At 57.7% G+C, this 26,732-nt stretch overlaps 1 protein-coding gene across 1 annotated transcript; it reads left to right on the forward strand.

The window, feature by feature from the left end:
• Positions 1-789: 789 nt before the first annotated feature.
• On the forward strand, positions 790-26,038 carry COPG1 (COPI coat complex subunit gamma 1). Its single transcript, XM_056129840.1, has 24 exons — positions 790-910; positions 1,787-1,839; positions 2,830-2,910; positions 3,085-3,156; positions 3,260-3,339; positions 5,263-5,338; positions 5,511-5,603; positions 5,962-6,048; positions 7,182-7,339; positions 7,541-7,674; positions 8,169-8,236; positions 8,583-8,771; positions 9,288-9,383; positions 13,018-13,261; positions 13,360-13,435; positions 16,687-16,790; positions 18,216-18,341; positions 18,568-18,636; positions 19,386-19,528; positions 19,743-19,914; positions 21,328-21,425; positions 21,851-21,989; positions 22,698-22,796; positions 25,634-26,038. The coding sequence occupies exons 1-24, from the start codon at positions 874-876 to the stop codon at positions 25,762-25,764; spliced, it is 2,625 nt and encodes an 874-aa protein (XP_055985815.1). The 5' UTR covers positions 790-873; the 3' UTR covers positions 25,765-26,038.
• Positions 26,039-26,732: the final 694 nt, after the last annotated feature.

A 26,732-nucleotide genomic window follows, 5' to 3' on the forward strand; every position in this document is an offset into this window, starting at 1 on the left:
CCTTCACCTGCAGGCTCAGGCCTCAGAAACGCCACCCCTCGACAGCCTCAGCTCACCTGGGCTCCTTCCCCAGAGCTCCGCCAAACCCAGCAGCCGAAGCACCGTGGCACGCGGCTGGCACGCGGCCTGCACGCGCCCTGGCCTCGGGGACAGCTGTGTCCCGCGTGGGCTCGCAGTCAGAAGACCCCCGGGTGATTATTTGGCTTCCCCGGGTCGGTTCCTTCCAGAGGGTCTCGCTAGCGCGCAGTAGGAAGACCCCCGCAAGGAGTAAGAAAGCAACCGAGACGTTCCTCTGAGCATCTTCCTCGTGGCTCAGAGCCCTGCAGGGTTGCAGGGTGGAGCGTGGGGGCGCGGGCAGGCGTTGAAGCGCGATTTCAAACTCACGAGCATTTACTGAGCACCTCCTATTGCCAACAGACTCCAGGGCAGCGAGGGGAAGACAATAAAAGCAGCACAAGAAAAAAATAATAAACAAATAGAAGTGGGTGCTGAACCGCCAGGCTGGGGGCGAGGGATGAGAATGCGGAGCAGGTGACGGTCACCGTCGGCCCTGCCGTGGCCTCGCCTCCCCAGCCAGCCCGCGAGGCTCACGTCGCCCATCCGAGAGGCAGAAATGCCCGGTTCTTCCGCACCGAGCGGGGGGCGGCGGGTCTGAGACCTCCGCTCCGCCCCGCGGCGAGGACAGAGTTAAGCGCGGCAGCCGCGCGGCGAGGACGGGGTTAAGCGTGGAGTGCGCCTGCGCGGGGGGCGGGCCGCGCCTGCGCACTGCGCCAGGCGACGTGGCCGGCCGGAAGGAGCCCGCCGCGGACCCGCCGCTGGACCCCGCACCCGCCCCGCGCCCGGCCGCCGCGCTGCGCCTCCGCCCGCCCCACCATGCTGAAGAAATTCGACAAAAAGGACGAGGAGTCGGGTAAGGGGGCGGCGGGCCGGGCCGATCCCTGCGCTGCGTCCAGCGGCGGGTCCGCAGCGGGGCCCCGGGACGCCCCCGGCGGGGGTCTCCGTCCTGCCCCGACAGCCAGGCCCAGGCGTGAGCGCGGGGGGCTGGTGGGCAGCGACCCCACGGCTGGCCAGCGGCCGAGCGTGCCCCCCTGCCCACCGGCCTGATCTCCGCCCGGCTTCCCTGGGTGACCTTGGACGGGTCACGGCGCATCGCTGAGCCTCAGTTTCCCCCTCTGTCGGGAGGGGGCCGGACCAGTTATCCTCCTCTTAGCTCCCGGCCGCACCTGTTGGGTCATCGCCCGGGCTGCGTGGCCGCTGGCCGGACTGGGGGGCGTGGACCGCAGAGGCCCCAGAGGCTGTCATTCATTGAGCCCTGCCCTGGGCGCCGGGCTCCCAGCCAGGCACAAGATACTTTCAAGGCCCGAGCGGTAGCACTACGGTCCGGCGTTGCCTTGCACGCGGCTGACCCAGGTTGTATCCCCGACATCCCATATGGTCCCCCAAGCACCGCCAGGAGTAATTCCTGAGTGCGGAGCCAGGAGTGCCCCCTGAGCATCACTGGTGTGGCCCAAAAAGAAAAAAAAAAGATACTTTTAATTCTCCCCACCCAGGCACAGATGCCCTGCCCACCCCACCCCAAGAGTCCAAGGAGGATGGTACTGGGACTACTGGGGAGGTGGGGGGGCTTGAGGGTTGCAGTGTGGGGCGGTCGTGGAGCCCCTCTGCACAGGAATGGGAAGCGCTCTTGCCCAAGATCTGTAGGGAAGCCTCCATCTCCGTTCCTGACGCCTTTGTGTTTGACGGGGCAGACCATTGGAACTCATTTTTCTCTGTGCTTTGGCTGCAGGTGGGGGCTCCAACCCGTTCCAGCACCTGGAGAAGAGTGCGGTCCTCCAGGAGGCAAGTCTTGTTTGCTCCATCCTCTGCCATGGCCCTCAATGCCATTGCAGCGGTGGCACTTCAGAGTTGGTTTACAGAGCTGCGGGGTGGTTGGGACTGGAGCTGAGCGGTGGGGCGCTTGCCTTGTATACGCACTGTATGCCCTGGCTTCCGTTCCCAGTACCCACACACGCACACAATGATAATAATGACCATGAAGCACGGGGCCAGAGCCATAGCACAGCAAGTAGGGTGTCTGCCTTGCACATGGCCAACCTGGGTTTGATCCCCAGCACCCCATCTGGTCCACCGAGCCTTCCAGGAGTGACCCCCTGAGCTCAAAGCCACGAGTAGGCCCTGAGCACTGCTGGGTGTGAAACAAAACAAAATTGGTAATAAAGCACAGTAGAGGAGAAATCTGTTTCTGGAGAGACTGGAGAACTTTGATCCTAGAGGGTCATGTTTGGGGCCGGGGAGACAGTACAGCAGGGAAGGCACGGGCAAGCTGACGGCCCCAGTTCTATCTGGGTACCACATACGGTCCCCTAAAAACTGCCAGGTGTGGCCCCAAAACTCAAAAAAAAGTTCATTCTGGGCGATAATACAGAGGATAGGGCGCTTGCCTTGTACATGGCCTAGCCAGGTTTGATCAAAAACTGGTAGAGTTTTGATCTCTAGTCAGCTAGAGTCCCCCCCCAAAACACAGCAAAACAAAAAGCTCATCGCGCCTTCATTGATGTTGTTCCTGACTTCTTCTTTCTCTTAGCAAGTGTTAGCTAAGTGAACGTTAATAGGTGAGCCCAGCACTGATTTGTATTCAGTGGGGATCTACCTCAGGACGCTTTGGAGGAAAGAAGGGAAAAGAGACGCACCTCTCTTTTGAGGCACGAGCTTGTCTGAGCAAGTGTGTTTATTTGCCCTGGGCCTGCCCAGATCTCAAATATGGTTAAGGGCAGTGGGCGGAAGGGAACTTAAGCCAGACGGCGATAACCCTCGATTGCTTTCTTCTAGGCCCGTGTCTTTAATGAGACCCCCGTCAACCCCCGGAAATGTGCCCACATCCTTACCAAAATCCTTTACCTCATAAACCAGGTAAGGGATGTGGCGCTGGGGAGCATGTCGGAGGGAGGGGTGGGTGGCCCAAGCCTCTGTGGGTCCCCTCAGCCTTGGCTTCTGCTGTGTTGTTGTTGGTGGCATCCGCCTGGCAGGGGTTAAGAGCCCTGGCTCGTCGGGCCCACGCCAAGACTTCTCTCTCGACTCAAACAGGGGGAGCACCTGGGAACGACCGAAGCCACCGAGGCCTTCTTCGCGATGACCAAACTCTTTCAGTCCAATGATGTAAGTAGCTGGCGCCGGCTGGCCCGGAGGGCTCGGGCTGCCTCTGCCGAGGCTGGTCTGTTCTCGCTGCCCTGCGTGATCCAACACCCTGTCTCTCTCCCAGCCCACGCTGCGCCGGATGTGCTACCTGACCATCAAGGAGATGGCTTCCATTGCCGAGGATGTCATCATCGTCACCAGCAGGTGAGTCGCTGGCTCGCTCTGCTGGGCCTCCTGCCCCAGGGGCTGTTCTCCTCAGTGGCCTAGGCCAGGAGGTCCTGCTTGACACATCCTGGGGCACTGCTGCCCACCCTGGGCTGCCCCGTGAGGTTCCAATAATTGTTCTCTGACTAGAGCTTAGGCACAAACCCGACACTTTTTTTTTTTTGAGGGGATACTCCTGAACAGTGCTCAGGGGCGCCCTAGGCCCTTCCGCGCCTTCTGGGCCTGTGTGGGCTGGTGGGTCAGTGCGAGAACCTGAGATGCAGAACTGCTCTGGTCTGGCAGTGCCAGAGATTACCCGGCCCACCTTGGCATTGCTCGAGGACCATGTACCAGGGATCCCGCTGGGGTTGGCCACAGGCTAAGCATGTTCCTTAGTAGCCTCCTGCATCTCCCTCACCTTGTTTCTTCATCTTTTTTATTGATTTACTTTTTAAATTTTTTGAATCACGCCTGGCATTACTTGGGGGTTCCTCCTGGCTCTGCACTCAGGAATTATTCCTGGTGGTGCTTGGGGGACCACGTGGGATGCTGGGAATCGAACCCGGGTCGGCCGTGTGCAAGGCAAATGCCCACCCAGCTCCAGAGACCTTGTGCTGTCTTAACCCAGCCAGCATGGAACTTCCACACACTTTAGACAACTCAGGGAGAACGAGACAGAGCGCGGGTGTGCAGGCAGCCCTGGGGCCTAAGGGGGGTTCCTGTGACGTGGTCGGGCAGAGCGATCAGCTCCAGGCAGTAGTGAATGACCCCTGTCCCACACCGGGGGCTCAGCTCTCTTTTTTTTCTCATCAGACTTTTAGGGGATTGTCGTATATTATTTATAAAATAGCTCACAATGCTGGAGAGATCAGCAGGTAGGGTGCTTGCCTGGCACTTAGCGGACCTAGACTCGATCTCCGGTGCTCATTAGGCGCACTCGAGTTCCGTCAGGAGGGACCTCTGAGCATCGCCAGGTGTGACCCCCAAACAGAAAAATTCACACCATTTCCCAGGTGTCTGGTAGTTCCCTGTGGAGTTCTGGGAACCAGTTTTTTAAATTTTTTATTTTTGTTTAAAAAAATATTTTTTTTTGTTTTCAATTTTGTTTGTTTGATCTTTTGGGCCACGCCTGGCAGTGCTCAGGGCTTATTCCTGGCTCTGCAGCCACGGATAACTCCGGGTGCGCTTGGAGGACCATATGGGGTGCCGAGGATCGAACGTGGGCCAGCTGTGTGTGAGGCAAATGCCCTCTACCCTGAACCCAGGGCCTCTGTGCGGCTGCCACTATAGCAGGAGGGTGGGGCAGAGCGTGTCCCGGAGGTGTGAGTGGCTAGAGGAGGGAACCAGAGGGCGCCCAGCTGGAACTGGGATCAGGAACAGCCCCCAGAGCCATCAGAGCGAGGCCAGAGGTCAGGAGGACGGGGCAGCCCGCTTGCCGGCACAAGCTGTGGAGGACTTGATGCTAAGGGTGATGGTGGGAGGCCTCAGGAACATCTGTGTGAAGGCGGGGCCTGCCCTGCTCAGCCTGATGGGCCCTCACAGCCCTGGGGGGCAGGAGCAGCTGCAGGGGAGAAGGGGTAGGGGCTGGGGACAGCAGGAGCTGTAGAGGAGAGGGGGATGGGGAGCTTCAGGGGAGCGGTAGGACTGGGAGGTGACAGGAGCTGCAGGGGAGATGGGTAAGGGCCAGGGTGGGGGGAACGAGGAACTGCAGGGGAGGGGGAGAGGGGCTGTGGGCAGCAGGAGCTGCAAGGAAGAGCAGTAGGGGCCAAGGGCATCAGGAGCTGCAGGGGAGAGGAGGTAGGGGCCAGGGTTGGCAGGAGCTGCAGACGAGAGAGGGAAGGGGAACTGCAGAGGAGAGGAGGTGGGAGCTGCGGGCAGCAGGCCCGGCTCCTGCCTGGACACAGTGCCTTCTCCCCCTCTCAGCCTGACAAAGGACATGACGGGGAAGGAGGACAACTACCGGGGCCCGGCCGTGCGTGCTCTCTGCCAGATCACTGATGTGAGTCCGTGCCTGAGCCAGTGCCCGCTCCCCTGCTACTCTCCCCCACCCTCCCCCCTCTCCCTGCCCTCTGCGTGCTTCAGGTTGTTGCCAGGCGCAGGGGCAAGGGGTGGCATCATCTTCCTGCTCTGGTGCCTGGGAAGTGGCCCGACAGCCCCACCTGTCCCTGCAGAGCACCATGCTCCAGGCCATCGAGCGCTACATGAAGCAGGCCATCGTGGACAAGGTCCCCAGTGTCTCCAGCTCTGCCCTTGTGTCTTCCCTGGTGAGTGTCCTGGGCGCCGAGTCAGGCCAGGAGATGGGGGAAAACTGCACACGTACTCTGGTCGGGCAGCGACAGGGCTCCTGCGTCCCCCACAGCGGAGGGTTCTAGAAGTTGTGGAGCTCGGGGCCAGGCGGGGGCAGTTGGGGGCCTGGGTCTGCCCAGATTTGGTGAGTTTGAGCCTGGCAAGAAATGTACTGGGGCAAGGGGCATGCAGGTGACGAGGTCCTGAGCTCAGGAGTGGGCCTTGGAGGCCCCACGCTGGACCAAATTGGGAGGCAGCCCCGTGGGGACCCTCTGTGGGCTATCTGGGACCCAGCCACCCGGAGCCTGCCCCTGACTGCCCTGGATGTCCCCTCAGCACCTGCTGAAGTGCAGTTTCGACGTGGTCAAGCGCTGGGTGAACGAGGCCCAGGAGGCGGCCTCCAGTGACAACGTCATGGTGCAGGTGAGGGGTGTCCGGGCCCCTGGCAGGGACCTGGCCGGTGGGGACGTGGACCTGGGGCAACCCCAGCCGGAACAGGCTGAATCCCGCGGTTGCTGGAGGGTGAGGGTGATCTGGGGAGAGGGGGGCGTCGGAGGGGAAATGAGGCGCGGAAACTCAGGAGGCCGAGGGTCGAGACCACCCCGTCGTGGCATGGAGCACTTCAGCATGCCGACCACCAGCTGAGCCCATTTTAGGGTCTGTGGGTAGAAATGGCGGGGGCGGGGCCCTTCCCGGTCAGCCCCTCCCGAGTGTGTTTGCAAGCTCGGAGGCTCCGTTCCCTTTGTCCGTGAGGCGGCAGATCAGGGCTCGACGCTCAGTGGTGGGGCCCAGGCCCGGCCGGGGTCAGACCCTGGGTTCGATCTCAGGCACCACGTGCTCCCAGCCTGTCGTGCTGGTGTCTCCCGGGCGCCACAAGACAGCGGACCCCCCGTCATAGGAAATAAGGATGGCAGCGCGGTGGGGAGGTTGCTTCAGGCTGTCCTTGGGGGCGTGTCATGCCCTGCCAGGCTGGAGTCTGGGTATCCCACATGCCAAGTTCATGCTCCCGCCCTTTGGGCCTGCTCCCAGCCTCCATAGAAGGGGGTGACGTTTCTGCATCCCAGGGCTGCCTAGGGAGTGCATCTGTCCGCGGGCTAAAGCCATGGCCAAGGGGTGTTCGCTGCCCCTTCGAACATGTTCCTGCCCAGGCCCTCCCTGCACAGCCAGCCTCAGTCCTGCAGTGCCCACCCGGAGGGACACGGAGAAGACAGGGAATAAGAGTGTTCCTGACCTCCCTGCCCTGGCTAGCACCAGCCCTGAGTCCTTGCACACACAAGTCAGGGGCTGAGATCTCCTTCCGGGTCATAGGCCTTAACGCTGGGTGGTCTCTTGTCAAGCCCCCGTGCGTGATGCCACCCGCCTTCCTCGTTCAGGGACCCCATGTCTCTTCCCATTCTTGGGTCTCTGGAGCCCGTTGTCCCTTCCACAGCTGTCCCCCTGGTACCGGGACTGGGGTGGGATTGGGAACCACAGGCCCTCAAGCATCATGTCAGAGGGGTCAGCGCAGCCCCTGGGCCTGGCTCATGTGCCGGCCCCGCTGCCCTCTCTGTCCCCAGTACCATGCGCTGGGCCTCCTGTACCACGTGCGAAAGAACGACCGGCTGGCCGTGAGCAAGATGATCAGCAAGTTCACCCGGCATGGCCTCAAGTCGCCCTTCGCCTACTGCATGATGATCCGCGTGGCCAGCAAGCAGCTGGAGGAGGAGGACGGCAGGTAGGGGGCCTTGTCCGCCCTGCCCTGGCTAGTCCGTCACTGTCACCCCTGGGCTTGTTTGATTTGCGGGTCACCCCTGGCGGTGCTCGGGGGCTCTGTGCTGGGGGCCCATCCCAGCAGTGTTCAGGGGCCCTGCAGTGCGGGGGGTGGAGCCCGGACTCCGCTGCTGAGTCTTCCCACCCCACCCCGCTTTTTTGGCAGCCGCGACAGCCCCCTCTTTGACTTCATCGAGAGCTGCCTGCGCAACAAGCACGAGATGGTGGTGTACGAGGCGGCCTCAGCCATCGTCGACCTGCCCGGCTGCAGTGCCAAGGAGCTGGCCCCGGCCGTGTCAGGTGACCCCCTGCCCTCTGCCTGCCTGTGCTGGGCCTCCGGCATGTCTTCTGTCTGGGGAGCCGGCGTGCTTTGGGGTCTGTCCTACCCCACCAGGGCTAGGGCTCTGGTTCGCGGCAGAGTCCAGCTTCAACTCCACGCCGCCGCCTGGACCAGGGCCAGGCCTGAGGTCCTCGAGGACTGGCCTGGGCGGGCGCTGGCCAAGGGCTTCAGTGTCCCTTCTGTCAGTAGGAAGCAGGCAGTGACGTGTTCGGAGGTGGCTGCACTTGGGACTCAGAGAAGAGTGTCCCAGGGATGCTGATGTGTTTGGAAGCGGGGCGGGGAGGATGGGGTGCAAGGGGAAAGGCAGGCCCCGGGGAGCGCCGTGGGCCCGGCAGGAGAGTCGGGGTGCAGGAGCCTGCTGTGGTACCAGCAGCCTCCGTCTCTGATGGTGATGGATGGGCCGTTTGTGTTGGGGTGCGGGACAGCAGTGACAGCCTGGCCCGTCTCCCCACAGTGCTCCAGCTCTTCTGCAGCTCCCCCAAGGCTGCCCTCCGCTATGCTGCCGTCCGCACCCTCAATAAGGTGAGGGGCCCGGGGGTGGGAGGGCAGCTGGCCCTGCCCCAAGATGGGAAGGGTTCCACCACACGGGGAGGAGGGCGGGGTTAAGATTGACCCCTCAGACCAGGCCGAGCCCACTTGGTGACCTGGCAGATGTCCTTTTTTCGTGAGGGCCACTCCTGGCAGTGCCCAGGGCTGACCCCTGGCTCTGTGCTCAGTGATTGCTCCTGGGGATACTCAGGGGACCCCGTGGGGTACCAGGGATGGGACCAGGGTCAGCCGTGTGCAGGGCAAACGGCGGCCCCGCTGTGTTGTCTCAGGCCCCTGGCGGAGTCCTTTCTATCTCTCGGGCTGTGTCCTCCCCACCCAGGTGGCCATGAAGCACCCGTCCGCTGTGACGGCCTGCAACCTGGACCTGGAGAACCTGGTCACGGACTCGAACCGCAGCATAGCCACGCTGGCCATCACCACGCTCCTCAAGACGGGCAGCGAGAGTAGTATCGACCGCCTCATGAAGCAGATCTCCTCCTTCATGTCCGAGATCTCCGACGAGTTCAAGGTACCCCGGGACCCGGCCGGGCAGGGAGGTGGCGAGGCTTCACTCCCTGGCACCCAAAGGGTCCTCTGAGCCCCGCCAGGAGTCAGCACTGAGCCCCACCAGGTGTGGGCCAGAATTTAAAACATGCAACTCCAGGCCAACTTGGAGCCGTGGGGAGGCTCCGCTGGGCCCACTGGGCAGAGCCTCGAAGTGCTAGGCGGGCACAGTGGGTGGGGGCAGCGGGAGGAGAGAATGGCTTGGCGGGGCACTTGGTGGGGCGTGGGGTTGGATGATTGGGGGCCGGGGGAGTCTCGGAAGAGGCAGAGGCGAGTGACGATGGGGGTTGGGGTCACATTGAGTCGAGGAGCTTCAGGACGGGGTGCCTGGCAATGGGGTCCCTTCACCACCAGACCTGAGGGAGACCCAGGTGGACCTGGGGCTGTGGAGATAGGTGGGTGCCTCCTGCCTCCTGCCAGCACCACCAGGGTGGGGGGCAGGGCTGGTGCTCACGCGTGTCCGTGTGTCTGTCTGTTGTAGGTGGTGGTTGTCCAGGCCATCAGCGCCCTGTGCCAGAAGTACCCCCGCAAACACGCCGTGCTCATGAACTTCCTGTTCACCATGCTGCGGGAAGAGGTGAGGGAGGGGGGGCGCTCGGGGTGTCCCCGTCTCCGGGTGCAGGGGGAGACGGGCCGGTTCCAGAGGCGCCTCTTCCCGGGCGAACCCAGGCAGCCTGTTAACCAGGTGGATTTTCTGACGCCCAGGCCCCGGGAAACTGCCCTCTGGACAGTGAACATGAGCGGTTTCTCGAGTCGCAGTGATAGTCAGTAGCGACTCACACTGGCTTTCAGGGCATGGCAGGTGCCAAGGCGTCTGGGCAGAGGCTGATGAGCAGCTGTGGTTTTTAGTCTCTGGGCCACAGACCACTGCCAGACCACAGGTGTCAAACCACGGGCAGGTCAGAGACGCGTCTGTGCCATTTCTGGAGCACCGGAGCCGGTTTCTCTTGAACCCGATACTAGTAGTGAATCACGGGTTCAATTTTTGTTCCTGGCATGGGTCACTGACTCACTTATGCCCCCTGTCTTGGAGGTTGCAACAAAATTGATTTGGAAGTACGAGAGCAAAGTCACTGTGGGGTAGCTTTGGTCCCCAGCAGTAGGGGACCCATTGTCTGGGTGTCTGTGGGGGGCTTCTGTTTTGGTTTTGGCTTTCGGGTCACATCGGCAATGCTCAGGGCTTACTCCTGATTCTACACTGCAAAGTTACTCCTGATACAGCTCAGGGGACCTTGTGGGAAGCTGGGGAGGTAACCTAGGCTGGCCACATGCAAGGCAAACGCCCTCCCCATTGTGTAATCACGCTGGCTTCTGTGTGGGTGCTTTGGAGCCCCCACAAACAGTAGAAGGGAGGAGGTGCTGGTTGGTTTGGGGGTCGTCAGCTGGGGGCCAGCACTTTGGATTCACTATGTGGTACACATCATTCCGGGGTCATCCGAACAGAACTTGTCAGGAGACATAATTTTGCTTCTGTAACAAGCAGAGTTGAACCCAGAGAGAAATAGTCCAGAGTTAAGCACCTGCCTTGGGGCCCCGACCGGGTAGAATGTGCAGGTGGCCCCCCGATTTCAGAGCAGAAGCTCCCAGTCTCTTTCCAAGTGACCCCAGAGGCGGAGAAGGGAAAGGGAGCTCGAGACCATAGCTAGAAACTTCAACACGGATTGGCCAGGGCCAGAGTGACCACAGCGGGGAGGGCGCTTGCCTTGCACTCGGCCGCCCAGGTTTAATCCCCAGCATCCCATATGGTCCCCCAAGTACCACCAGGAATGATCCCTGATGTGCAGAGCCAGGAGTAACCCCTGAGCATTGCCAGGTGTGGTCCCAAGACAAACATAAAAAGGGATTTGACCACAAATGAGGTTGACTTTTTACATCTTTTAGCTTACCATTATGTAAAAAACGGGAAAACAGCAGCCCCCAGATTCAAGTTTCTCTTGAAAAAGTTGTCAGGGGAATTTCCCTCTTTCGAAGCTTGTGTTTTCATTGTTGATGGAGCTAGAGATTGAGCCCAGGATGTCACACCGGCCCAGCCTGTGCTTCTGTCTCTAATGGCTGGGTACTGTCCATGGGTGCGACACTCCACGCAGTCTGCTCACGATGGGAGATCACCGGGTGTCATCCAGCATACCTGGCCTGTGGTACCATGGCAGTGGTCCCCTCCATCCATCTGAGGTTGAAATTCGGGGCAGAGATGGCATCCAGGAACCTCCAATTCTGCTTTTTTTTTTTTTTGTGAAATACACACGTGCTATAAATTCACTAACTTTGCTTGTCTTAAGCAGGTAATCTGGTGTTTTCTACTTTTATTTATTTTTATTTTTGGGTCATACCTGGCGATGCTCAGGGGTTGCTCCTGTTTCTGCACTCAGGAATTACTCCTGATGGTGCTCGGGGCAGCATATGGGATTTCAGGGATCGAACCCGGGTCATCCATGTGCAAGGGAAACGCCCTACCCACTGTGCTATCGCTCTGGCCCCCAAGCTTTCATTTTCTGGGGGACCCCATCACTCTTGTCCACAGCATCTGGGCCACCCCGTCTGTCTTTGACTGCAGAGCTGGGGAGAGCAGTCAAGACCCAAGTGCTTCTAGGAAAATGTCTGCTCTTTGACCCCTGCATTTCCCCCAGGAAGGCAGTGGGGCTGGGGAGCCAGGCCTGTGTGTGTGTGTTCCGTGTGCTGGGGGCTGCCCTGCGCCCTCGCTCTGTGTGTGTGTGTGTGTGTGTGTGTGTGTGTGTGTGTGTGTGTGTCTGGGGAGCCAGGCCTGTGTGTGTGTGTGTTCCGTGTGCTGGGGGCTGCCCTGCGCCCTCGCTCTGTGTGTGTGTGTGTGTGTGTGTGTGTGTGTGTGTGTGTTCCGTGTGCTGGGGGCTGCCCTGCGCCCTCGCTCTCTGTGTGTGTGTGTGCGTGTGTGTGTGTGTGTGTTCCGTGTGCTGGGGGCTGCCCTGCGCCCTCGCTCTGTGTGTGTGTGTGTGTGTGTGTGTGTGTGTGTGTGTGTGTTCCGTGTGCTGGGGGCTGCCCTGCGCCCTCGCTCTCTGTGTGCGTGTGTGTGTCTGGGGAGCCAGGCCTGTGTGTGTGTGTGTTCCGTGTGCTGGGGGCTGCCCTGCGCCCTCGCTCTGTGTGTGTGTGTGTGTGTGTGTGTGTGTGTGTGTCTGGGAGCCAGGCCTGTGTGTGTGTGTTCCGTGTGCTGGGGGCTGCCCTGCGCCCTCCTCTGTGTGTGTGTGTGTGTGTGTGTGTGTGTGTGTGTGTGTGTGTTCCATGTGCCAGGGGTTCCCTGTGCACTCCTGCCCTGCACCCTCCTCTGTGTGTGTGTGTGTGTGTGTGTGTGTGTGTGTGTTCCATGTGCCGGGGGTGCCCTGTGCACTCCTGTCTGTGTGTGTGAGTGTGTATGTGTGTGTGTGTGTGTGTGTGTGTGTGTGTGTGTTCCGTGTGCTGGGGGCTGCCCTGCGCCCTCGCTCTCTGTGTGTGTGTGTGCGTGCGTGTGTGTGTGTGTGTGTTCCGTGTGCTGGGGGCTGCCCTGCGCCCTCGCTCTGTGTGTGTGTGTGTGTGTGTGTGTGTTCCGTGTGCTGGGGGCTGCCCTGCGCCCTCGCTCTCTGTGTGCGTGTGTGTGTCTGGGGAGCCAGGCCTGTGTGTGTGTGTGTTCCGTGTGCTGGGGGCTGCCCTGCGCCCTCGCTCTGTGTGTGTGTGTGTGTGTGTGTGTGTGTGTGTGTGTGTGTGTGTGTTCCGTGTGCTGGGGGTTGCTCTGCGCCCTCGCTCTCTGTGTGTGTGTGTGCGTGTGTGTGTCTGGGGAGCCAGGCCTGTGTGTGTGTGTGTTCTGTGTGCTGGGGGCTGCCCTGCGCCCTCGCTCTGTGTGTGTGTGTGTGTGTGTGTGTGTGTGTGTGTGTCTGGGAGCCAGGCCTGTGTGTGTGTGTTCCGTGTGCTGGGGGCTGCCCTGCGCCCTCCTCTGTGTGTGTGTGTGTGTGTGTGTGTGTGTGTGTGTGTGTGTGTGTGTGTTCCATGTGCCAGGGGTTCCCTGTGCACTCCTGCCCTGCACCCTCCTCTGTGTGTGTGTGTGTGTGTGTGTGTGTGTGTGTGCCATGTGCCGGGGGTGCCCTGTGCACTCCTGTCTGTGTGTGTGAGTGTGTATGTGTGTGTGTGTGTGTGTGTGTGTTCCGTGCACTGGGGGGGGTACCTTGCGCCCTCGCTGCCTCCTGGCTCATCCTCGCACTCCCCGCCAGGGCGGCTTTGAGTACAAGCGGGCCATTGTGGACTGCATCATCAGCATCATCGAGGAGAACGCAGAGAGCAAGGAGACGGGGCTGTCGCACCTGTGCGAGTTCATCGAGGACTGCGAGTTCACCGTGCTGGCCACCCGCATCCTGCACCTGCTGGGCCAGGAGGGGCCCAAGACCAACAACCCCTCCAAGTACATCCGCTTCATCTACAACCGGGTGGTCCTGGAGCACGAGGAGGTCCGGGCAGGTGCGTCTGAGCCCCGACCGAGTCCAGCCCAGTCGGGCCGGGGCCTGCGTCTCCCCGCCAGCGGCCCACCGGGTGAACGCCGCTCGTTTCCCCAACAGGTGCTGTGAGCGCCCTGGCCAAGTTTGGAGCCCAGAATGAGGAGATGCTCCCCAGCATCTTGGTGCTGCTGAAGAGGTGAGTGTAGCCAGCGGCCGCTCAGGGACAGCACTCACTGTCCTCTGTCCTTTGTAATAAGGTGGGGAAGAGACATCCTTGTGGATCATATAGAAATACGTAACGCGTAAGGGAAGCCTGTCACCTTTTTTTTTGCGGGGGTCTCCCCTGACAATGCTCGGGTTACTCCTGGCTCTGCACTCAGGAATTACTCCTGGCGGTGCTTGAAGGGACCGTATGCGGGGCTGGGAATTCGAACCCAGGTCAACTGTGTGTAAGACAAATGCCCTTTCGGCTGTACTGTTGCTCCAGCCCCCAATGTTGCTGTTGTTGAGCGAGCCTTCTCTCCTCCTTTTCCTCTCTCCCTTCCTCCCTCCTTTTCTCCCTCCCTCCCTCCCTTCCTACTTCTCTCCCTCCCTTTTTCCCTTCTTCCTCTTTTCCTCTCCATCCCTCATTCCCCTTTTTTTACTTTCTGGCCACACCCCTTTTTTTAAAGTTTTTTTTTTTTTAATTTTTATTAGTGAAACACCATGAGGTACAGTTGTAGACTTACAAATTTTTTTTTTTTTTTGCTTTTTGGGTCACACGGCGATGCACAGGGGTTACTCCTGGCTCTGCGCTCAGGGGACCATATGGGATGCTGGGAATTGAACCCGGGTCTGTCGCGTGCAAGGCAAACGCTCTACCCGCTGTGCTATTGCTCCAGCCCCCACACCCTTTCTTTACCCCGGCTCTGCACTTGGATCACTCCTCACAGTGTTCAGGGACCATGCAGGGGTACCAGGACTCGAACCCGGGCTGGCCATGTGCAAGGCAAGAGATCTCCCCACTGTTCTATCTCTCCAACCTCTCCCCTCCTTCTTTCTTCCCCTCCTTCCTTCCTATTCCTCATCACTCTTTCCTTCCTTTTATGTTCCTGGGGTTGACGTCTGAGCAGTGCTGAGCATTGCCCAGGGTTCACTTCCACAGTAGCAGCCAGGGCCGAGTGTCCGGTGCTCAGGCCCAGGTGCTGCTCAGTGCCAGTGGTTCTGGGCACTGTCCTGTGCCAGGATTCAGATGCCCATGCTCCAGCCATTTGCGCCTGGCAGCTCTGTGTTTGCACAGCCTCCTGAGTTTTCTTCCCTTAGAAACAGCGTGATTGCCGGTGTAGAGTTCTGCAGTAGTGCACTTACCTTGCATGGCTGGGACCCCGGGCTTGATTGATCCTTGGGACCGCAACTCACACAGACAACACAACCCGGCTTGATTGCTTTTTGGGTCCCCTGGCAATGCACAGAGGTTCCTCCTGGCTCTGCACTCAGGAATTATTCCTGGCGGTGCTCAGGGGACCATATGGGATGCTGGGAATCGAACCCAGGTCGGACGCGTGCAAGGCAAACACCCTACCTGCTGTGCTATCTCTCCAGCCCCAACCCAGCTTGATTGGGACAGGTAATGAGCCATATCGTTCACCCATTTAAAATATAGAGCGGGACTGGAGCAGTAGCACAGTGGGGAGGACGTTTGCCTTGCACGCGGCCAACCCGGGTTCGATCCCCAGCATCCCATATGGTCCCCTGAGCACCGCCAGGGGTGATTCCTGAGTGCAGAGCCAGGAGTAACCCCTGTGCATCGCCGGGTGTGACCCCAAAAAAGAAAAAAAATACAGAGAGAGCATAGGAGCCTGAGTGACAGCACAGTGGGGAGGGCATTTGCCTTGCATACCGCCAACCCAGATTCAATCCCTGGCATCCCAGATACTCCCCCATGCACTGCCAGGAGTATTCCTGAGTGCAGTGCCAGGACTAACCCCTGAACACCACTGGGTGTGGCCCCCCCAAAAAAAAGAAATTGAGTGTGGTGGTCTTTCATATACCCACAGCTATACAGCACCCACCGTATATACACTGAAAGCATTTTTACCTGGACCAGAGTGATGGTACAGTAGGTAGGGTACTTGCCTTGTACTTCAGTCCCCGGCATCCCATATGGTCCCCTGAGCACCACTGTGATTCCTGAGCGCAGAGCCAGGAGTAGCCCCTGAGCATCATTGGGTGTGGCCCAAAAACAAAAACAAAAAAAGAAAAGTATGGGTGTTTTTTTTTGTTTTTTTTTTTTTTGCTTTTTGAGTCACACACTGTGTCTGCCTGGCCATGCACAGGGGTTACTCCTGGCTCTGCACTCAGGAATTATCCCTGGCAGTGCTCAGGGGACCCTCTGGGATGCTGGGAATCGAACCAGGGTTGGCTGCATGCAAGGCAGACGCCCTACCGCTGTGCTATTGCTCCAGCCCCAAAAGAAAAATATTTTTATCAAATGGAAAGAAGACTCACACCCTTTAGCTGCTACTTCCCACCCCAGCCTCCACCCCCACCCCTCGTCAGCCACTGATCTACGTCAGACAGTGATCTGTGGACACTGCATGTTAGTATAGTCATCCCGTGGGTGGCTGTTTGTGTCTGGGGCTTCTTCCTTTCTTTCTCTTTTTCTCTTTCTTTCTTTTTCTCCTTCCTTCCTTCCTTCCCTTCTTCCTTCCTTCCTTCCTTCCTTCCTTCCTTCTTTCCTTCCTTCCTTCCTTCCTTCCTTCCTTCCTTCCTTATTGCTTTATTCTTTTTATTTTGGGCCACACCCTGTGGTGCTCCTCCTGGCTTTGTGCTCAGGGATCACTCCTGCTGTGCTCAAGGAATCAGGTGTGCCTCTTCCCCGCTGTATCATTTTTCTAGCCCCACAGCGCTCAGAAGTAACTCCTGGTGGTGCTTGGGCAACCACATGGGGTGCTGGGGAACAAGTGCAGGTCAGTTTTGTGCAAGGCTAGTGCCTTACCCCTGTCCTCTCTCTCTCTTCAGTCCCCATCACTATCATCTATTCTGCTACTTACCTTTTTTTTTGGGGGGGGGTTCTTTTGTCATTGTTTTTGGGCTACCCCCAGCAATGATCAGGTGTTACTCCGGCCTCTGCACTCAGAAATTGCTCCTGGCAGTGCTCGAAGATTTTTTTTTTATTCGTTTGTGCAAGGCAAGCGCCTTCCCCATGTGTTCTGATAATGTTCACATATGAAGTTGGAGCCTGGAGAGTTTCCCCCCAGGGGGCTTCAGGAAGAGGGTCCCAGGATAGGAATGGAGCTGCTTCCTTCTTAGTCTTAGAGGCCCGACTCTGCTGTGACCCCGGAGCTGCTTCTGGGGATGGAGCTCTCAGAGCTCTGGGAGACTTGAAGCCTCACCAGAACCTGGAGGGCCCTCCCACCCCCTCTGCCAGGGCCGCCAGTCAGGAAGGTTCTAATGTCCTGGCCGCAGGTGCGTGATGGACGATGACAATGAAGTCAGGGACCGCGCCACCTTCTATCTGAGTGTTCTGGAGCAGAAGCAGAAGGCCCTCAACGCAGGCTACATTCTGAACGGTGAGTGCCCCGGCCCTCTGCATCCAATCACTGTGGTAACAGGCGTTCACTTAATCAAGCACCCCAAGGCAATGCAGTCAGTGGCAGGTGATCAAGAAGGTCTTTATTATGTCGGCTGATCAGGTCAGTGGGTCTTGGCTAGGCAAGCCCCTGAAACCATAGACAAAGCTCAGGGGTCTCAGAGCCAGTTTTTAAAGGGCATCACTGTAACCTCATCATGACTTGCTTCATGCTCAAGCAGTATGGGGCTCATACACACACACACACACACACACACACACACACACACGATGGCATCATATCAGTACGGCCACAGGCAGTTTCCTAAAATCGGCATTTTCTTTTTTTGATTTTTGGACCACACCTGGCGGTGCTTAGGGGCTGACTCCTAGTTCTTTGCTCAGGAATTATCCTGGTAATGCTCAGGAGACCACATGTGATGCTGAGAATCAAATCCGGTCTGCCAACATTCAAGGCAAACAAACACCCTGCCCGCTGTACTATTGCTCAGCCTTAAATCAGCGTTTTCTTAGCTTGGGACAGTGAAGTTTATCCAAGTGCAGACAGGGTGGGCATCTTTTGCTTTTTGGGCCACACCTGGTGATGCTCAGGGATTACTCCTGGCTCTGCATTCAGGAATTACTCCTGGCCGTGCTCGGGGGACCATATGGGATGCTGGGAATCGAACCCGGGTCGGCCACATGCAAGGAAAACGCCCTGCCCGCTGTGGCTCCAGTCCCCAGGGTGGGCATCTTTTAAAACTTTCCATCCACAAGGAAAAAAACCATCTCTTTAAAGTACGTGCTAGGGGCTGGAGCAAAGCACAGCAGGTAGGGCGTTTGCCTTCCACGCAGCCGACCCAGGTTCAATTCCCAGCGTCCCATATGGTCCCCTAAGCACCGCCAGGAGTGATTCCTGAGTGCCTGAACCATGAGTAACCCCTGTGCATCGCCGGGTGTGTCCCAAAAAGCAAAAAAAAGGAAAACAAAAAGTATGTGCTATAAATCTTTGGGTTTTTGGTTTTTTGGTTTTTGTTGTTGTTGTTATTGTCTTTGTTTTTTTTTTGCTTTTCGGGTGACACCCAGCAATGCCCAGGGGTTTCTCCTGGCTCTGCATTCAGGAAACATATAGGATGCCAGGGATCCAACCTGGCTCAGTCACGTGCAAGGCACATGCCCGACCCGCTGTACTATCACTCTGGCCCCCCATGAAGCAATTATAAAACCAAAGATCCATATAATAAATTTACATCCTTATAGCACTAGGCCCTTTGTTTGCAAGTGTCCCTGCCTGGCCCTTTCCACCCCACACCCATCCCAGGAAGGAGGGCATCAGTGAGAAAACAGCTCGGAGGGTGGCCTGGTCTTCTCAGCCGTCTGCCCCAGGTTTGGTTTCAGACAGTGACGCCCCCCACCCGGCCTCCAGGTCTGACCGTGTCCATCCCTGGTTTGGAGAGGGCTTTGCAGCAGTACACCCTCGAACCATCAGAAAAACCATTCGACCTCAAGTCTGTGCCCCTGGCCACCGCGCCCCTGGCAGAACAGAGAACAGGTGAGCAGCTGCTGCGGGTCCTGGATCCAAGGGAGGAGGGCGTGGAGCTTCCTGCCTCTGGCTCTAGGAAACGGGCGTCAGCGTGCATGCCTATTCCCGCACATACACTCCTCACTCTCACGTGTTGTGCTACACACTGGAGGGCGTGTGAGGCCGTCCTAGTGACTGTGCCGTGTCCACTCCACTGCCCCTTCCCTGGGATCACCATGTGTCCTCACCTCTGCAGAGACCACCCCCATCACAGCAGCCAAGCAGCCCGAGAAGGTGGCGGCCACCCGGCAGGAGATCTTCCAGGGTAAGTAGTAGACTCCCCGGGTTGGGGTGGGGTGGGAGTTAAGGGTTGGAACTGACACTTACTGGCACTTTTTCTGAGAATTCTCTGCCCAGTGATTTTCAGGGCACTGGCCAGTGGGCACTGGCCTTGCAGTGGTCTGATGACCAGTGGCTGACACCCATGGCTCTAGAGACGGGCATAATCTTAATCTTTCCACTTGTGGCCCCTTCACCCAAGAAATGTTTATGTGACCCCGGTTTAAAGTTTTGTTCTTTTTGTTTTTTGCTTTTGGGTCATTCCTGGCAGTGCTCAGAGTTTACTCTTGGCTTTGAGCTCAAGGTCACTCCTGGTGGGCTTCAGGGACCCTATGGGGTTCTGGGAATAGAACAGGGGTCGGCCACGTGCAAGGCAAACGTCCTATCACTCTGGCCCCTGGCTTAGAGGTTTTGAAGGTATCGGGGCCAGAGAGTCAGCACAGGGGAGCAGGCGGTGCTTGCCTTGCACACAGTTGACCCCAGTTCAATTCCAGGTATCACATACGCCCTCCCATCCCCCATATTCTACCAGGCGTGATCCCTGAGCACAGGGGTGAGCCTAGCCAGGACACTGGGATCTCCTGACCCCGGGGAGGACCATATTCATGGGAGGGCATGCTGCGCGTGTTCAGAAAGCCACAGACCTTGAGCCTCGGGCATGAACGCTAAGCAGAAACCATCCTGGGGTGGGTGTGCACCGAGAAACGGAGGGAACGTGTGGCCTGTGGGTTTCAGAGCAGTTGGCTGCCGTGCCCGAGTTCCAGGGTCTGGGGCCCCTCTTCAAGTCCTCGCCCGAGCCAGTGGCCCTCACCGAGTCAGAGACGGAGTACGTCATCCGCTGCACCAAGCACACCTTCACCGGACACATGGTGTTTCAGGTGAGCGGGGGGCACGGGACGGCGGTCCCAGGCCTGGTGTCCCCTCCTCTCAGGGCCCCGGACCTACACGGCACATTGGGAGCTGCTGCTGCAGGCCTGGCACACGTACCCTTGGCCCTCAACCCTTGACCCCCTCCAAGTCCTGAATGTCAGGGTGGAGGCGGGGACTGCATCAGTGGGTGAGCTCTGAGTGCCCCTCTCCTGCCCCTTCCAGTTTGACTGCATGAACACACTCAACGACCAGACGCTGGAGAACGTCACGGTCCAGATGGAGCCGACCGAGGCCTACGAGGTCCTCTGCCACGTGCCTGCCCGCAGCCTCCCCTACAACCAGCCCGGGACCTGCTACACGCTCGTAGCGCTGCCCAAGGAAGACCCCACGACTGGTGAGCCCCTCTCCATGGCCACCCCCCCTCGCAGGAGCCTCTGGGGCAGTGGGCAGTTTGTGGGCCAGCGGCGTGTCTTCTTCCGGTTTCTTTTTTTCCTTTTTTTTTTTTTGGGTCACACCTGGCAATGTACAGGGGTCACTCCTGGCTCTGCACTCAGGAATTATCCCTGGCGGTGCTCAGCGGACCATATGGGATGCTGCGAATTGAACCTGGGTCAGCCACATGCAAGGCAAACGCCCTACCTGCTGTGCTATCACTCCAGCCCCTTTTTCCTTTTGTTTTTGGGGCACACCCAGTGATGCTCAGGGCTTACTCCTGTCTCTGCACTCAGGAATCACTCCTGGCAGTACCTGCAGCACCATAGGTGATGCCAGGGATCAAACTCAGGTCGGCAGTCTGCAAGGCAGACGCCCTCCCCGTTGTCCTATGGCTCTGGCCCTATTTCTTCCAGTTTCAGCTCTTGATTTCTGCCCTGAGAACGTCCAGAAGTAATGGGGAAGTCTCCATTGCTTTTACTGCCATCTCATTTCATCCTCCTAGAGGATCTTTGGCGGGGGTCAGTAGGCCTGAGGCCCCCCTGTAGGGGAAGGAGCAGCCAGCCTGCCCCACCGTGCAGGGCTCCCCAGGGCGCCAGGGAAGGGCACGGGGTCACCACAGACTAGAAATGCCGAGTCCGCTCGCCCTGGAAGCAGCTGCTGCTCCTCCAGCCATAGCCAGTGGGGCTGCCCGCCCAGGCCTGCAGTTCTGCTGCTTCTCTCTTTTTTGGTCTGAAACTGTTTATAAAACAGCTATGATTTGGGCTGGAGCAATAGCACAGCGGGTAGGGCTTTTACCTTGCACTCGGCCAACCCGGGTTCGATTCCCAGCATCCCATATGGTCCCCTGAGCACTGCCAAGGGTAATTCTTGAGTACAGAGCCAGGAGTAACCCCTGTGCATCGCCAGGTGTGACCCAAAAAGCAAAAAAAAAAAAAAACCAACTATGATTTGGGGCTAGAGAGATAGTACCTTGCATTCAGCCAACCCAAATTCGATCCCTGGCACCCCAGATGGTCCCCCATGCACCGCCAGGAGTGATTCCTGAACACAGAGCCAGGTGTGGTTCCTCCCGACTGGCCCCCCCAAAATCGTGACTCACGGAGTTGTTCAGAAGACAGTCGCTTCAGGCGCTCAGTGTTCCAGCACCAGTCCCACCACCAGTGTGCCCAGTTTCCCGCCCAGCCTGCCCCCCCTCTGCCTCTCTTCACCCCAAGGGGGCACCTTGAAGCCCGACCATCTGCAAGGGGATGCCATCTAGCCGGATCTGGGGGGTCAGGGTGCAGGCAGCCGGCGGCTGTGGCTCCCACCCTTGGCAGGAGCCTGTTCCTGAGTGGCCAGGGCATTTTCACCACCAAGCGTTTCTTGCCCGCAGTGGCCTGCACGTTCAGCTGCGTGATGAAGTTCACGGTCAAGGACTGCGACCCCACCACAGGGGAGACGGACGAGGAGGGCTATGAGGACGAGTATGTGGTAAGTAGCGCCAGGTGGGGCACCGGGACTGCAGTGCCCCCTCAGGCTAGTGAAGAACGTAGTGTGTTTGAAGTTCTGTTTTAATTGAGGCACTGTGAGATATACATTTACAAAGTTGTTCACAAGGAGCCAGAGCGGCTCATAGCACAGCCGATAGGACAATTGCCTTGCATGCGGTTCAGTCCCCTATCCTCAGCGAGGTTCCCAGGCACGACGGGAGGTTGTCACCGACACCCTAAGACACCCTAAGTCCTTGGGGGAGGACATTTTCCACTCCGACACAGAGCTTGGCTGTGAGCACCTCGAGGCCAGGGGCATGTCAAGTTGCCGCGTGTCCCCAGAGTCCAGCAGCTGCAGACAGGGCCGAGCTGTGCGCAGCTGGGGCGTTGCCCCAGGGTACCTATCTCCCACCTCTCTCTCCCCAGCTGGAGGACCTGGAGGTCACTGTAGCCGATCACATCCAGAAGGTCATGAAGGTGAACTTCGAGGCAGCCTGGGATGAGGTCGGGGATGAGTTTGAGAAGGAGGAGACATTCACCTTGTCAACCATCAAGACACTGGAAGGTAAAGCCTGGGACTGTCCCCCAAGCCTGCCCCCCTCCAGGACCCCAAGGCTGCTTCCGGGTGCTTGTCCCCATTACCCTGACTCACTCCCACCCCTGTGTTAAGATGCCACTTTGTTAAAAGTCTCTCAGATGGGCTGGAGTGAGAGTTTAGTGGGCAAGGTATTTGCCTTGCACACGACTGACCCAGCTTCGACCCCCGGCATCGCCCATATGGTCTCCTAAGCCCCTCTGCCCCCCCAGGAGAGACTCCTGAGTGCAGAGCCAGAAGTAAGTTCTGAGCACCACCAGGTGTGGCCCCCAAACGAAAAAAAAAAAAAAAGGCTCAGCTCAAAGAGTTGAACACAGACTTGCATGTGGGATACCCACCCGGATTTGGTCCCGGACACCATATAGTCAGTTCCCTGAGCTCCACCTGGAATGACCCCCAAGCACAGAGTAGCCCCCTAGCACCACCAGGTATAGCCCCCAAACCAAAATTGTAAAGAAATTCTGATAACCGAGGTCTGGGACCAGAGAGATAGTACAGTGGGTAGGTAGGTTGTGCCTTGCACAAGGCCATCGCCTTGATCCCTGACACCCCATCTGGTTCCCTGAGCATAGAGCCCTGAGCATAGCCAGGTGTGGTCCCAGAACACACAAAGAAAAGGGTTTGGGGGCTTCCTGGGGGTGACACCTTTATGATACTGGGAATTCTCCCCTGCTGCAGAGGCTGTGGGCAATATTGTGAAGTTCCTGGGAATGCACCCGTGCGAGCGCTCGGACAAAGTACCAGACAACAAGAACACGCACACACTGCTGTTGGCCGGTGAGGAGCTTTGCAGGGGAGAGAGAGGGCGGGCAGGGCCCAGAATGCTGTCAGGCTGCACGCTGCTCACCCTTCCGAAGGCACTCAGAATTCACGGGGTGGAAAAAGACTGTAACTGAAGAATGTACACACACAACACACACACAAACACACACACACTGATCTTAACCATTTCAGGCACACAGCCTAGAGAAAAGCCACACCATTGTGTGCCCATCACCTCCAGACATCTACAGACCTTTCCTGTCACCCTGAGTCTGATCCTAATGTCTGTTGTGTGATTGTGTGAAACTCCAGACTATATTCCACTGAACAGATCTGTCTTCTTGCTTTGTTTTTGGGTCACACACAGCTGTGCTCAATACTTATTCCTGACTGTGCTCAGGGATGATTCCTGCTGATTCAGGAGACCCTAAGGGTTCTGGGAATTGAACTCAGGTCAGTTGCGTGCAAGGCAAGCACCCTATCCGCTGTTCTATCACTCTGGCCTTGGATGCACTGTGGTTTTTTTTTTTTTTTTTGCTTTTTGGGTCACACCTGGCGATGCACAGGGGTTACTCCTGGCTCTGCACTCAGAAATTACTCCTGGCGGTGCTCAGGGGACCATATGGGATGCTGGGGATCGAACCCGGGTCGGCCGCGTGCAAGGCAAACTCCCTCCCCACTGTGCTATCGCTCCAGCCCCAGGATGCACTGTGTTTTAAGGGAATATCCCCCAAGGTGCCAGAGCTATAGTACCGCATGGGAGAGTGTTTGCCTTCCATGCACTAGACCCGGGTTCGATTCCTGCACCCCTTATAGTTCTTCCAAGCTTGCCAGGAGTGATTTGTGAGTATAGAGCTAGGAATAAGTCCTGAACAACACTAGTTATGGCCCCAAAATGAAAACAATTAAAGGCAAGTGCAGGGCTGGAGTGATAGCACAGCGGGTAGGGTGTGTGCCTTGCATGCGGCTCACCCGGGTTCGATTCCCAGCATCCCATATGTCCCCTGAGCACCGCCAGGAGAAACTCCTGAGTGCAGAGCCAGGAGTAACCCCTCTGCATCGCCAGGTGTGACCCAAAAAGAAAAAAAAAGGCAAGTGCCTTCCTCACTGTACTATCCTCCAGCCCAGCTCTCAGGTATTTAATTTATTTATTTTGGAATTTTGAGTCACACCTGGTGATGCTCAGAGGTTTACTCCTGACTCTACATTCAGGAATTACTCCTGGTGGTGCTTAAGGAACCATATGGGATGCTAGGAATCGAACCCAGATCAAGCTCTGTGCAAGGCAGACGCCCTCCCCGCTGTACTAGCTCTCCAGCCCCTCATTATCCCATGCATATTTTAAAGCAGATTTCAGACCAGGTACTTAGCTCTGTGGTAGAGTACATGCCAAGCATGGTTTTGATCCCCAGCACCAAAAAAAAAAGTTTTAATCTTCTAAATAAGACAAATTCCAGAGAGAGCATCTTGTATGTAAATGTTTCTGTATATGTATGTTTCTCACAAAGAGAATTACTTTTTTTAAAAATGGAGCGTGGGGGGGGCTGGAGAGATAGCACAGCGGGTAGGGCGTTTGCCTTGCACGCGGCCAACCCGGGTTCGATTCCCAGCATCCCATATGGTCCCCTGAGCACCGCCAAGAGTAACTCTTGAGTGCAGAGCCAGGAGTAACCCCTGTGCATTACCAGGTGTGACCCAAAAAGCAAAAAAAAAAAAAAAAGGAGTATGGGAACTGGAGCGATAGTACAACAGGTGTAAGTGTTTGCCTTGCACACGGCCGACCAGGGTTTGATCCCAGACATCCCATATGGTCCCCCGTATGTCGGGTGATTCCTGAGTGCAGAACGAGGAGTAAACCCTGAGCACAGCCAGGTGTGGCCCCAAAATTTAAAAAAAAACTAAATTATTAAAAATAGAGAATGAGGGGCTGGAGCAATAGCACAGCAGGTAGGGCATTTGCCTGGCATGCAGCTGACCGGGTTTGATTCCTAGCATCCCATATGGTCCCCTGAGCACCACCAGGGTAATTCCTGAGTGCAGAGTCAGGAGTAATCCCTGTGCATCGCCAGGTGTGACCCAAAAAAGCCAGAAAAAAATAAAACAACAAAAATAAATAGAGAATGATAGGGAGCCTGAAAGGCAATACAGTGGGCAGAATACTTGCCTGGCACACAGGTACTGTCAGGTGTGTGTCCTGAGTGCAGAGCCAGGAGTGATCTCTGAGCACCACTGAGTGTGACCCAAAAACAGAAACCAAAAGGTATGGGGAAGGGCAATGAGCAGTGCAGCACCCTAAAAGCAACAAACGGTGCTGGGGGAGGGGGTTTCCCTCACACATGCCAACCTGGGTCCAAGCCTGGCACCCCCTACGGTCCCTTGCGCACAGCCAGGAGTGGTTTCTGCTCGCAGAGCCAGGAGGAACCCCTGAGCAACACCGGGTGTGGCCCCAAAACCAAAAAAATAAAAACATTGAACTGAACGGAAGGGGAGGAGTTTTTGCCGAGTATTTATAAACAGAGCACAGAGCGCGGAGTTCTGCTTCACTGCCCTGCTGCTCACAGCTGACGGTCCTCACGTCCTCTTCCTGGCCCCCAGGCTGGCAGACACCTGCACTGTGGTTTGGGGGTGGGGGAAACAGGGGCTGCCCCTTCAGCTGTGCTCTTAGATCAGCCAGTGGGTGGAAGCCCCTGGGCAGGGGACCCGAGCTCCACAGGCAGCCGAGCTCTGCAGAGTTTGAATCGTGCAACGGGTATTAGAGCCTCTGCAGTGCAGGGGGCGAAGGCAAGGGCCGGCTCCAGACGCCCCCCTCTACCACTGCTCCCTTCCTCACCTGTACCCGTCCTTTCTTCCAGGTGTTTTCCGGGGCGGCCACGACATCCTGGTGCGCTCCCGGCTTCTGCTCTTGGACACAGTCACAATGCAGGTGACAGCCAGGAGCTCGGAGGAGTTGCCAGTGGACATCATCCTGGCCTCCGTGGGTTAAGAAGCATCCTGCACCACCCGACCCAAACCTTCGCCCATCCAGAGAGGCCACTGACACTTTGCCCTGAACCCAGTCCCAAATGGAAACTCCTTCCCAGGCCTCTATTAGAAACGATTATAAATCATGGAGGACTTTCTGCTGTTGTTCAGTTCAACCTTTGGCCCTCAGTCTTTTTTTAAAATGTATAAATATATATGAAACGAGATGATTTTAGCTTGACCTAGAACAGGAATAAAATGCCAGTGAATAAAATGCTCATTACCTCCTGGACAAAGAAACCATCTGGTCCTTATGAATAAATCAGCGTGTATTTATTGAATGATTGCTACTCCTCCCAGAGTCCTCCTTAGGGCTACCCACCTGCCCGTGGCAGGATCACTCCGCACCCAGGTGGAGGCAGCCCCTCTCCCGCCTGTCTCTGTGAGAATCCCCCCACACCTCCCCAACCCCAACCCCAGGAGCAGGGTGTGGTGGTATAGAGTGGGCAGGTGTTGGACTTCCTCGACATTCTCACACACCCTGCTGTTTCAGGAAATACCTGAAGACCCAGAGGGTTTGGGGGGATTACTAAGGTGTTCCCAAGCGTCAGGCCTGGAACGGAGTTTGCCCGGATGTGTGTTTTGGGGCCACATCCAGCGATGCTCAGGGGCCACTCCTGGCTCTGTACTCAGGAATCAGCCCTGGTGGTGTGTTAGGGTGACCATATAGCAGGCGTCGGCCACACGCAAAGCAAGTGCCCTCCCCACTCTACAATCGCCCCAGCAAGTGGAGCCGCCTGCAAGGAATGAGTTCCCTGCCAGTCCCACTCCCACGTCCCACTGCAGAGAAGCATCCGGAGGTGCGGGGGAGGGGGAGGGAAAGCCCCCGGGAGGAGTGTTAGCCCGCGGGGTAGGAGGCGGCTGCGAGCGGCCACTGTGAGGGTGCCCGAAGCAACCACAGTTTCCTGGGGCGCTTTCACTCTGGGTCCT

This window comes from Sorex fumeus, unplaced genomic scaffold, assembly GCF_029834395.1.
Source record: "Sorex fumeus unplaced genomic scaffold, SorFum_2.1 ptg000072l, whole genome shotgun sequence".
Lineage (NCBI taxonomy): Eukaryota > Metazoa > Chordata > Mammalia > Eulipotyphla > Soricidae > Sorex > Sorex fumeus.